Raw genomic sequence first — 12,012 nt, 5'->3', positions numbered from 1 at the left:
AACCATGGAACACCACGGGGTGGTTGCAGAGCAAGAAATACTGCTTTGGTCCCAAGAATGCCTTCTCAACCTGGAGGCTGCATGAAGATCTAAAGAGGACTTGTGCAAGATCTCTGAGAAGGGAGGCAACCTCTGCTCACAAGATCTGGGAGAGTCTTTGCAGATGGGAGCTTGCAAGGAAGAAAAGCTTTGTGGGCCAGAGATAACCAGAATGCCAGGGTCTCTGCTTAGGTTCTCAGAATATGGAGTGATTTGATTGCTCTGTGTCTGCAATGCTTGGGAGATAAAAGCCTCTTGATGCGTTGGGTGTGGTCAGTCTTGGTTGCTCCTTATCTGCTATGCTTCTGATGCAAATACACCTTGATAGCAACCGGTGCTAGAATTCAGTGTTCTAGGTTTGCATAAGAATGATGTCTGCTACTGAATACTGCAGGCCACACCTTTCCCTCTGGCTATCCTGCCCACATTAGCCTCAAAGCCTCACCCAATAGTTTCAAGGCCTCTCCGGATCAACCTCCCTGCTCCCCCACCCTTCAATTAACAAGTGTATGCACCTAATAAAAGCTTGTGGAAACCAGAACTCTGTGCCAACATGGTCCCCATATATGTGTTTGTCTCCTGGTCCCATGCATAAAATTCTACTCTTTTATCTTTTTATTTCTTTCCTTTTCTCAATCCCTCATCACCAACTGGAATAAGGGCACCCAAGAACAGGGTTGGGGCTGGTACCCAACGAGAGAAAAAAGCCAAAAGCATCCATCTGCTTGTCCCCCAGGTAGTCCCCCATCCAAGCCCCAGCCAGGTCCATTCCAGCTTAGCGCTAGGGCTGGGGCACCCTCAGGGTGCTATGGTGCCTGAGGTCTTCCAGGATGAACCTTTACAATGAGGTCTAAGGCCACAATGAGCTTGCAGGCTAATGGCAAAGATGGAGCCAGGCTCAGGGGGCCATTGGGAAGTGTTGCGACAAGTGGTGAAAAGCAAAAATGGAGCAGGCAAAAAAGCCTCCAGCCCCCAGTCTCCCTAAACAACCCCCGACACAAGCCCCAGCCAGGCTCAACCCTGCTTAGTTTCCACACTGGGGCCCCCTTAGAATGCTACAGTGCCCCAGTACTTCCCGGCCAACTCTGCAAGTTCATTCCGGGCTGCCGTGGGTGCATGTGTGATAAAAAGTAGGGGGGCCAGTGAGTTGGTGAGTGGTTGTGAAGCATTGGGACAAGCAGAAGAAAGTGGAAAGGCAAAGCCTTCACCTCCTGGTCTTCCCAGGTGGTTCCCCATTGAAACCCCTGTCAAGACTCACCCAGATTAACTTCTGGGCTGGGGTGCCTTTAGGCTGTTATGGTGCCAGGGGCTACCAGGACAGATACCCATGGAAATGTTTCTTTCCTTGGGTAGGGCAAAGGTGAGGGCAAAGGGGGGCGGGAATGTGAAATAGAAATCCAGAGTGTCAGGAGGCACCTGGGAAGTATTGGGACAAGTGGGGAGATTGGGAAGAAATTGGGAACCCAAAGCCTTTAAAACCATCTCCCCAGACCATCTCCCACACAAGCCCCAGACAGACCAGAACCTGATTATCTTCTAGACTTCGGCACCCTAGAGTTACTGTTGGCACTTGCGGGCTGCAGAGACAAATGTACACAGGGAAGTCCTGGGCCATGGTGGGTGCATGGCAAGTGGGCGTGGTTGTGAACCTTTGGGACAAGCTGGGAAATGCTTGAAGAAGACAAAAAGGTAAAAGCCTCCAGCCCCCTGTCTTTACAGGCAGTCCCTCAACCAAGTCCAGCCAGGTCAATCCCTGCTTAGCTTCTAGGCTGTGGAGCCCTAGAGCTGCTATGGTGCCTTGAGACTGAAAACAAACCCATGCAGGGATATCCCAGGCTTCCATGTGTGGGGATCCCCCACCAGCGTAGAGGCCCCTCCGTGTCTCCGCCATGACGGGGTTTGAGCCCAGACAAGTCTCTCTCCACTGGGTGCAGTCGAGTGAGGTGGCTACAGGAAGACGTGGGAAATGTTAAGCTTGCAGAGAGTCACTCTCAGTTCACTGCTTCTAAGGCATGACTGAAGTAATGCCAGATTATTGTGTTTTTCCTGAAGTCAATGTTCTGGGCTAGTTCTATGACTCTATTTACCCGTAGTCACAGAAACATTGAGATCATTCACTGAATCACTACAAAATTGTTCCCCTCCTGATTTATTGCTTGCCCACCTGTCTTAACGTCATTTTCTGTAACAATGGATAAAAGGATAAGAATCTTTTGTGACCTTTAGGTAAACTTGTATGTTGCCCCCTCCCTTGGTTACTTTGAACCTCCTTTGGTTACCTTGTAACTTTCTGTTTTTTCCCCTGATAATGATTCTGTAAGAAAACTGACGTCAGTCACTGTATGTAAAATCATATATAAGAACATGTGCACAAAGAATAAATCGCTGATCTGAGCATATCTCATTTCAGTCCTCCAGACCCATCTTCTCTATCTCTCTTCTCTTCCGCGCACTCTCTCTTCCAGGTATTAGGACCCTCTTGCTGGTCAAGAGACCCCCGGCAGACGTGCCGGTCTCACGGCCAACAACATCTGGCGCCCAACGCCGTGGGGCCTGGACACGAGAGACTACAGTGACGCTCAACTCAATTAACAGTGAAGGGCCGGCAGTTCAGTAAGTGAAGTTTTTGGTTACTTTTAATCTTGTAAATATAAGCTGTTGATTTTATTATCAATCTGGAGTAAAACTATGGGAAACATTGAGTCTAAGGAACATAATATGTTTATTCAGTTGTTGCATTCTATGATTAAGTCTCATGGTCATAATGTTAAGCAGAAAACTGTGGAGGAATTTGTGCACATTGTTCGTGAAATTTGCCCTTGGGCTCCTGAAGATGGTTTTCTTGATGAATCTGCTTGGCTTGCTATAGGTGAAAAGATTGATCAATTTTGTGCCCACAATGAGTCTTTGCCTCAGTCAGCTGTTTTACTTTCTGTTTGGCCAAAATTGCGTGATTGTGTTTGTCCTTGCAAACCTCCTGCTGCTACTGCTCCTTTGTATACTTCCATGCCTGATGTTTCTACATCTTTTTCTGTTCCCCCTCCACCTGAGCCTCACACTCTCCCCGATCCTGATATCCCGCCGCTTCCTGATGTTGAAACCCTTTCGGAAGTTCTAATTGACACCACACAACAGCAGCCACTGCCTCAATGGTCCCCTGGCCCCATAACCTTTACTATGCCACCAGATCTTGCCAAACAACTTCATGATGTTCTGTCCCTCTGTTCTACAGCTCTTGCAACACAACACCCTTCCTCTTGTTTTCCAGTTTCCTCTCGAGCTCCTGTACCAGCTTCCCCTGGATCTTTGGTCCCTGTGTCACACTCGTCACTTTCTCATGCTTCTCCTTTATCTCATGCCCTTGTGTCTTTGGAACGAAATTTCCCTGAATCTGATAACCTTTTTCCAGTTTTGTACCCTGTTATGGAATCTCGTGATGATCAAGGTAATGTCACCCGCAGTTTTGAGCCCATTGCTCCTAAAACCTTGAGAGAAATTAAAGAGGCCACTTCCCAGTATGGTCCTACAGCTCCTTATACTTTAACTTTGCTTGACAATTTATCCTTTTTTCAATTGCCTCCCCTCGATTGGCAGCGACTGGCTAAAGCCTGCCTTTCTGGTGGAGACTTCCTCTTATGGAAGGCTTATTATGAGGAGGCTGCCTCTGATCAGGCACGCCGTAATCGTCGTCAGGACTCCCCAGTCACTCTTGACATGCTTTTGGGTCGCGGCGATCATGAGGATATTCTTGATCAACTTAATATGCCTAATGACTCTTATTCTCAAATTAATCATCTTGCACTACGTGCTTGGCGACTTCTGCCTTCTTCTACTGCTAAGACTGAACAGGTTTCTCGCATTCGTCAGGGCCCAGATGAACCTTATCAGGATTTTGTCTCCCGACTTATGCAATCTGTTAATCGCCAAATTTCTGACGAGGACACTGCCTCTATGCTTGTTAAGCAGTTGGCTTTTGAAAACGCAAACGCCGCCTGTCAGGCTGCTATTAGACCTTGGCGCCACAAGGTGGATCTCCAAGGTTACATTCGCCTGTGTGCTGATATTGGACCCGCTTACCAACAGGGTCTGGCCATGGCTGCAGCTCAGGCCGGTATGACTGTTGCTGCTTTTCTTAAACAAAAAACTAATCAGGCCAAATCTAATCTGAAGTGTTTCCGTTGTGGTGGTCTCGGACATTTTGCTAAGTCCTGTAAAGCACCTGTCCAGTCCTCTCCGCCTCTTTTGTCATTGCCAGCTCCTCCAACGCCTGCAAAGCCATCTCCCCGGCAACCAGGGGAATGCCCACGTTGCCACCGTGGTAATCATTGGGCTAATGAGTGTCACTCTAAACGTGATGCTCAGGGTAACCCACTGCAACCACGTTCGGGAAACTCCCAGAGGGGGCTGCCCCGGCCCCCTCAACAACTCGGGCAATCCCACATTCCCCAAAATCCATTTCTCAGCTCTTCCGAGCAACCCCAAACAGTGCCGGACTTGACCTCTGTCCCTCCGCCACTCAAATATTAACTCCTGATATGGGACCACAGGCTATCCCCACTGGTGTTTTTGGCCCTTTACCTCCTAATCATGTTGGTCTTGTCTTAGGACGCAGCAGTTGCTCCTTAAAAGGTCTTCAAGTTCTCCCTGGTGTTATTGATTCTGACTATACAGGTGAAATCAAAGTCATGATTTGGTCTCCCACAGGTGTGTATACACTTGCCCCTGATCAACCCTTTGCTCAGTTGTTGCTCATACCTGTTAATTTGCAAATTGGCTCGCCGCTTGTAAATGACTCCAGAGGAGATCGTGGTTTTGGATCTTCCTCTTATGCTTATTGGATACAATCAATTTCTGCCACTAGGCCTGAATTGTGTCTTACAATTAATGGAAAATCTTTCAAAGGTCTTTTGGATACTGGAGCTGATGTCTCTGTTATCTCTTCTAAGTTCTGGCCTTCTTCTTGGCCAGCCACCCCTACCATGACAGCCCTACAAGGTATAGGAATGAGTAATCATCCCTTGCAATCTGCTGATCTGCTTTCCTGGACAGATCATGAGGGCCATTCTGGCTCCTTTCGCCCTTACATTGTCACTGGCATTCCTCTTAACCTCTGGGGCCGTGATGTCCTGGAGGCTATGGGGACTCATTTGGTTACTGGTGGTAAAGCTTTAAATATGATGTTACAGCAAGGTTACCAGCCTTCTAAAGGACTTGGAAAATATTTGCAAGGAATGCCTGAGCCGCTTTCCTTGTCACAAAAAACCGATCGTTCTGGACTAGGTTATTTTTCCAAGGGACCACTGTAATTCCCGATGCTCATGCTGATGCCATCACATGGAAATCTGATGTCCCAGTGTGGGTAGAACAGTGGCCCCTGTCCTCTGAAAAGATTTCTGCAGCCCGTGAGTTGGTTCGGGAACAACTTGCTGCTGGACACATTCGTCCTACTAACAGTCCTTGGAACTCTCCTGTTTTTGTCATAAAGAAAAAATCTGGTAAATGGCGTTTATTACAAGACCTTAGAAAAGTTAATGAAACTATGGAAATTATGGGACCTTTACAACCTGGTTTGCCTTCTCCTGTTGTTGTTCCACAACACTGGCATTTGATAATCATTGATTTAAAGGACTGCTTTTTTACTATTCCATTGTCACCTGCTGATTGCAAACGCTTTGCTTTTAGTATTCCATCAAATAATTTTGAACGCCCTTATGATCGATATGAGTGGGTTGTTCTTCCACAAGGCATGGCAAACAGTCCTACATTATGCCAGTCTTATGTTGCTAAAGCTATTTTTCCTGTTCGCCAGGATTTCCCTGACGTGCTCCTTTTACATTACATGGATGATTTATTATTGGCAGCTCCCACAGAGATTCTGTTGTCTAAAGCATTTTTCTCCTTACAGCAATGCCTTGACAAAGCTCATCTTGTCATTGCCCCTGATAAAATTCAAACTGTTACTCCCTACCATTATCTTGGCCGCTTAATTGAACACAACCATGTGTCTTTTAAAACTCCCATTTTGTCCACAGCTAATCTTAAAACCTTGAATGATTTCCAAAAATTTTTGGGTGATATCAATTGGATTCGTCCTAGTTTAAAATTAACTACTGGTCAGTTGAAGCCTTTATTTGATATCCTGAAAGGCTCTTCTAATCCAACCTCTCCCAGGTCTTTGTCTCCTGAAGCCTCAGAAGCTTTACAGTTGGTTCATCACGCTCTATCACAACAAAAGCTGTCTAGAATTAAAAATGATGCTGCATGGTCTTATTGTGTGCTACGCACTGCCTATACTCCTACTGGTGTTTTCTGGCAACAAGGAGTTTTAGAATGGATGCATCTTCCTGCCACCCGATCTAAAGTTATTTCCCCTTATTATGATCTTGTGGCTATTTTAATCACCAAAGGCAGACAGCGTGCTCTTACTCTGTTTGGATTTGAACCACCTATTATTATTGTTCCCTATTCCACTGCACAGCAGCAGTGGCTTTGGCAATTTTGTGACTCTTGGCAATTAGCATTTGCAGGTTATCCTGGTCAGATCTCCTGTCATTATCCAGCTGACAAGATTTTACATTTTTATTCACAATGCTCTCTCATTTTCCCTCAAAATTGTGTGAAAACTCCTCTGCCTTCTGCAGCATTGGCTTTCACCGATGGTTCATCCACAGGTCTCGCTGCTGGCACCATTAACCAACAGCCTTTTTCTTTTCAGACCAAAGAAACCTCTGCCCAGCGTGTGGAATTGCTTGCTGTTCAGCATGTCCTTACTAATTGTGATGTACCTTTAAATTTATATTCTGACAGTCAATATGTAGTTAATTTGGTTCAACATCTTGAAACTGCTCCCCTTTCTCTTTCAGACTCCTCTTCTATAATTCATCTTCTTCTTCCTTTACAGCAAGTTATCCGTCGCCGTCTTTCCCCATTTTTTATTGGACATATCAGAGCTCATTCTTTCCTTCCAGGACCTCTGGCTGAAGGAAACGCCTTTGCTGACCAACTCACTCAATAAGTTTTTCCTGTTTTAACATCGGTTCAGCAAGCACAGGCCTCTCATGCACTCCATCATCAAAATGCTCGTAGTCTCAGGTTACAGTTTAAGATTACCAGAGAGCAAGCTCGACACATAGTTAAATCTTGTGCGGCTTGTGCTCCACACTTGCCTGTTACTCATCATTTAGGAATTAAACCTTGAGGTCTCCTGCCTGCTCATATTTTTCAAATGGATGTTACTCATTTTTCTCCCTTTGGTAAATTGCAATATGTTCATGTTACCATTGACACTTATTCTCATTTTGCTGTTGCTTCTGCACATACAGGTGAAGCTGTTAGAGATGTTGTTGCTCATTGCCTACGAGTTTTTTCTATTCTAGGTGTTCCAAAAATCTTAAAGACAGATAATGGACCAGCTTATGTTAGCAAAGCTTTTGCTTCCTTTTGTTCTCAATTTCAGATCTCTCACCGAACGGGCATTCCTTACAATCCTCAGGGTCAAGGAATCGTGGAACGTTTCCACTCTGTTTTAAAAACTCTTTTACAGAAATTACAACATAACCCTTCTTCTGCCCTTTTGCTTAAGTCTCCTCACAACAGATTGAACCATGCCCTGTATGTTCTCAACTTTTTAACTTTAGATACTGAAGGCCGTTCATCAGCTGATCGCTTTTGGCATCCCCAAAACAAACCTACTCCTGAGGTTTTGTGGAAAGACTCTCTCTCTAACCAATGGCATGGGCCTGATCCCGTCCTCATATGGGGACGAGGACATGTTTGTGTTTTCCCCAGGTCCGCTGAATCTCCTGTCTGGGTTCCTGAACGTCTTGTCAAGCATGCCCCCTCGCAACTCTCCACGAAGCCTCATCCCCCACTTTCGCTGTCTTCATGTGACGACGCCTCAGAATAACTCCAGTCACCTTCGCAGACAACGCTATAGATGTCGCCCCGACTCTCCAATGCCTCGTCGTGCAGTGTCCCTTCCCACTTGGAATCAAATACGCCGTCTCAGCGCTGAAGCCTCCTGCCTCATTCGTGAACAAGGACAGTCTCGTACTCCTTCTAATTTTTTTTTGGCTATGTTGGCTATTTTGTCATGTCAAACCATTACTCCAGTTCAAGCTCAGGCTCAACCGTTGCCTGATTCTCAGGTTCTTTGGGCCTATGTTCCCGATCCCCCAGTTCTTCGCCCGGTCACTTGGAATGATCCTTCTTTCTCTGTTTACCTCAATGATACCTCTGTTTTTGGACTTCCCTCTTCTACTCATATTATTCCTCAATCTGCTCCCTACTCTTATGTAGCTCAAGCTGCCAGTCCTCCCATGTGTTTTCATGCCCCTGCTTATTCAGACACTACTTTTCCAGACCTTCCTAGATTCTCTCCCTTACCTGTTACCCCTTTCAGAACCTCTCCTTACTGCTTTCATTTGGATTTTAAACAACTTACTACCTACGAAGGTCCTTCTGATTTACTCCCTGGTGAAAACGATTTCTCTCGGAATTGGTTTTTGTTTTATTATGCCATTAAGGAATCCTGGAATCTTACTTCTCCTCATTTCCCTGGTAAGGATAGACCTCGTTGCTACCCTACTAATCACTCTTTTGATTCCTTTCCTCCATGGAGAACCTGTTACACAGTCCATCAAGCTGTACGGTATACCTTGTCTTCTGGTTTTACTTTATATGATTGGTCTGTTCCCTTTCCTCGTAACAACTTTGCTCCTCATTACCATGTCCCCGGTGGTTGGAGCACTCCCCTTGTCTCCACTCCCTCTGGTCGACTATTCCCTTCTCTTTGGCGACTCTTTCCTGCTTTGGTGCCTGCTTATTACAAGGTTGGCTCTCGTAGCCCTACATATGTCCCGTCATCTTCTCCTTATCACCGTCATTATGTTAAAGCTTGTGTTGCTGCTCCTTATGCTCTTCTTTATGGTTCTATCAATATTACTTTTACCTCTGGACAATACTTTATTTCTTGTTCCTCCTGTACTCTTACCAATTGTTTGGATTCCTCAGTTTTTCCTACACCCACTATTCTTGTTGTTCATCAACCGCCTTATGTTATGCTCCCTGTTAATATTTCTGGTCCCTGGTATGAAGAACGCAGTCTTCAAATCCTCCACCAGATGCGGGACCTCCTTCTTCGCCCTAAACGCTTCATTGGTTTACTTGTTACTGGTATTCTAGCTATTGTTTCTATTGTTGCCACTGCTGCCACAGCAGCTGCTGGCCTTGCTCATAGTGTTCAAACTGCTACTTATGTTAATCACCTTGCCCAAAATATTTCTGTTTCCATGGGTACTCAAATGGATATTGATAAAAAACTGGAAGTTAAACTTAATGCTTTAGAACAAACTGTTACTTTATTGGGTGACAAAGTGTACAACATTCAATCTCGTCTACTGTTACGTTGTCATGTTGATTTTAAGTATATCTGTGTTACCAATACCCCTTACAATGATACTCAATGGCAATGGCCTTTAGTTAAGGCTCACTTACAAGGTATTTGGAGTCATAATAACTTGTCCCTTGATATTCTTAAGCTTCAACAACAAATTCATGCTATTGATTTTTCACGCCAAGTGCTTCCACGGGATGATACTGTTGCCCGTGACATTGTTAACACTTTGTTTTCCTGGACACATGGTTTTCACCTGCCGTCCTTCTCAAGCATCATAGCTGTTGGCGGCTGTGTCCTTCTGCTTCTCATTTTTCTGCCCTTCCTGTTCCGCCTTGTGTTCTCCTCCATCCAGAAATTGCAGTTCAAACTATTTGAACTCAATTTAAAAAAATAAAAATGGAGGAGATGTGGGGATCCCCCACCAGCGTAGAGGCCCCTCCGTGTCTCCGCCATGACGGGGTTTGAGCCCAGACACGTCTCTCTCCACTGGGTGCAGTCGAGTGAGGTGGCTACAGGAAGACGTGGGAAATGTTAAGCTTGCAGAGAGTCACTCTCAGTTCACTGCTTCTAAGGCATGACTGAAGTAATGCCAGATTATTGTGTTTTTCCTGAAGTCAATGTTCTGGGCTAGTTCTATGACTCTATTTACCCGTAGTCACAGAAACATTGAGATCATTCACTGAATCACTACAAAATTGTTCCCCTCCTGATTTATTGCTTGCCCACCTGTCTTAACGTCATTTTCTGTAACAATGGATAAAAGGATAAGAATCTTTTGTGACCTTTAGGTAAACTTGTATGTTGCCCCCTCCCTTGGTTACTTTGAACCTCCTTTGGTTACCTTGTAACTTTCTGTTTTTTCCCCTGATAATGATTCTGTAAGAAAACTGACGTCAGTCACTGTATGTAAAATCATATATAAGAACATGTGCACAAAGAATAAATCGCTGATCTGAGCATATCTCATTTCAGTCCTCCAGACCCATCTTCTCTATCTCTCTTCTCTTCCGCACACTCTCTCTTCCAGGTATTAGGACCCTCTTGCTGGTCAAGAGACCCCCGGCAGACGTGCCGGTCTCACGGCCAACAACATCCATGGGGGCCTAGGCAGAGGGAAAGTGGGGAAAGAGGGTCAGGGGGCAGTTGTAAAGCATTGAGACAAGTGGAGAAAACCTTTAAGAAGGTGAAAAGGCATCTCCAGCCCCAGTTCTTTCCAGATGGTCCTCCACCCAAGCTGCTGCAAATCTCAGCCCTGCTTAGCTTCTGGGCACCTGCTTGCTGGAGTTTTCCCTGCAGTTTGGGACCTCTTTGTGGGGGTTTGTCCTGGCAGGTCCCTTAGGCCATAGCAGCCTGAGGGCGCCTCAACCTGGAAGGTAAGCAGGGTCGGGCTTGACTGAGTGTTGCATGGGGGACTGCCTGGGAAGACCACAGGAGGCTTTTGGCTTCCTGCTCTTTCCCCACTTTCCTGCGCTTTTTGCAACACTTCTTAACTGCCTGCAGACTTTCTGGACACCATTTCCTGCCCACCTGCACTCCAAACAGAAACCGGAGCATGCCTATGGGAAACCATCTGGCTGACTCCAGTTGGCATAGCAGCCTGATGGCTCCCCAGCATGGAAGCTGAGCATGGCATGGCTGGGGCTTAGATAAGGGACTGCCTGAGAGTCCAGTTGCTGGAGTCTTGTGGCCTCCTGCTCACATCTCCCTTCTTCTGCTTTTGATAACTCTTCCCATTTGCCCTCTAACTCTATGAAACCCTTTTCTCTTCTCACCTGCACCTTTTGATCAACCTGTGTCTTCCTTGTGGCGATCTGTTCCTGCAGTCCCCAGTAACCATAGCAACCTGAGTGTGTCCCAGGTTAAAACAAAGCAGGGCTGAGCCTGGCTGATGTTGGAATGGGGTACCACATGGAAATACCAGGCCTGGAGGCTTTTGGCTTCCTGCTCTTTTTCTACTTTCCGCACTTGTTGCAATGGTTCTTAACTGTTCCCTGACTGTCAGACTGCTATGGTGTTCAGGGACTGCCTAGGCGGAACCCCAAGGGGTGGTCCAGAACCGTGTGGGGGGTGGTGAAGGTGGGCCAGAAACAGGAGGCCAGGAAGTAAGGGAGCAGTTATGTGACATTGTGGCAAGCCAGTGAAAGTGGAAAGGGAATCGGAAGCCAAAAGGCTCCATCCCCTGGTCTCCTCAGATGGTCCTTCATACAAGCTGCAGCAAGGCCTGAATCTGCTTAGCTTTCAGGCTGAGGAGACCTCAGGCTGCTATGGCACCCACCTGCTGAAACAGTCCCCATGGGGAGGTTCTGGGCTGCAGTGGTGGTCCATGCAGATGAAAAAGAAGGGGTCAGAGAGTCAGGGGTGAGTTGGGAAGAGTTGTGAAAAGCACAAGAAAGTTGGAAGAGAATGGGAAGACAAAAGCTTCCACGACTTTATCTCCCTATTCATTTCACCATTCAAGCCCCAGCTAGTCCTGATCCTTCTAAGCTCTGAGCTGGGGCAACCCCAGGCTGCTATTGAGCCCAGGAGCTGCCATGATGGACCCCCTCAAGGAGGCCTGTGGCCATGGTGGGGAGCAG

General features: G+C 46.4%; 1 protein-coding gene across 1 annotated transcript; it reads left to right on the top strand.

The window, feature by feature from the left end:
* The first annotated feature begins 1,975 nt into the window (after positions 1-1,975).
* On the top strand, positions 1,976-10,402 carry LOC135271043 (endogenous retrovirus group K member 9 Env polyprotein-like). Its single transcript, XM_064367709.1, has 2 exons — positions 1,976-2,652; positions 7,828-10,402. Exon 2 carries the CDS (start codon positions 7,872-7,874, stop codon positions 9,828-9,830), a length of 1,959 nt encoding a protein of 652 aa, XP_064223779.1. The 5' UTR covers positions 1,976-2,652; positions 7,828-7,871; the 3' UTR covers positions 9,831-10,402.
* The last annotated feature ends 1,610 nt before the right edge of the window (positions 10,403-12,012 follow it).

The sequence above is a fragment of the Aotus nancymaae genome, unplaced genomic scaffold, assembly GCF_030222135.1.
Source record: "Aotus nancymaae isolate 86718 unplaced genomic scaffold, 86718_ANA_hifiasm-v0.15.2.pri h1tg000073l, whole genome shotgun sequence".
Lineage (NCBI taxonomy): Eukaryota > Metazoa > Chordata > Mammalia > Primates > Aotidae > Aotus > Aotus nancymaae.
Note: the sequence above shows the minus strand (reverse complement) of the source record. Positions and strands in the feature narration are given on the sequence as shown.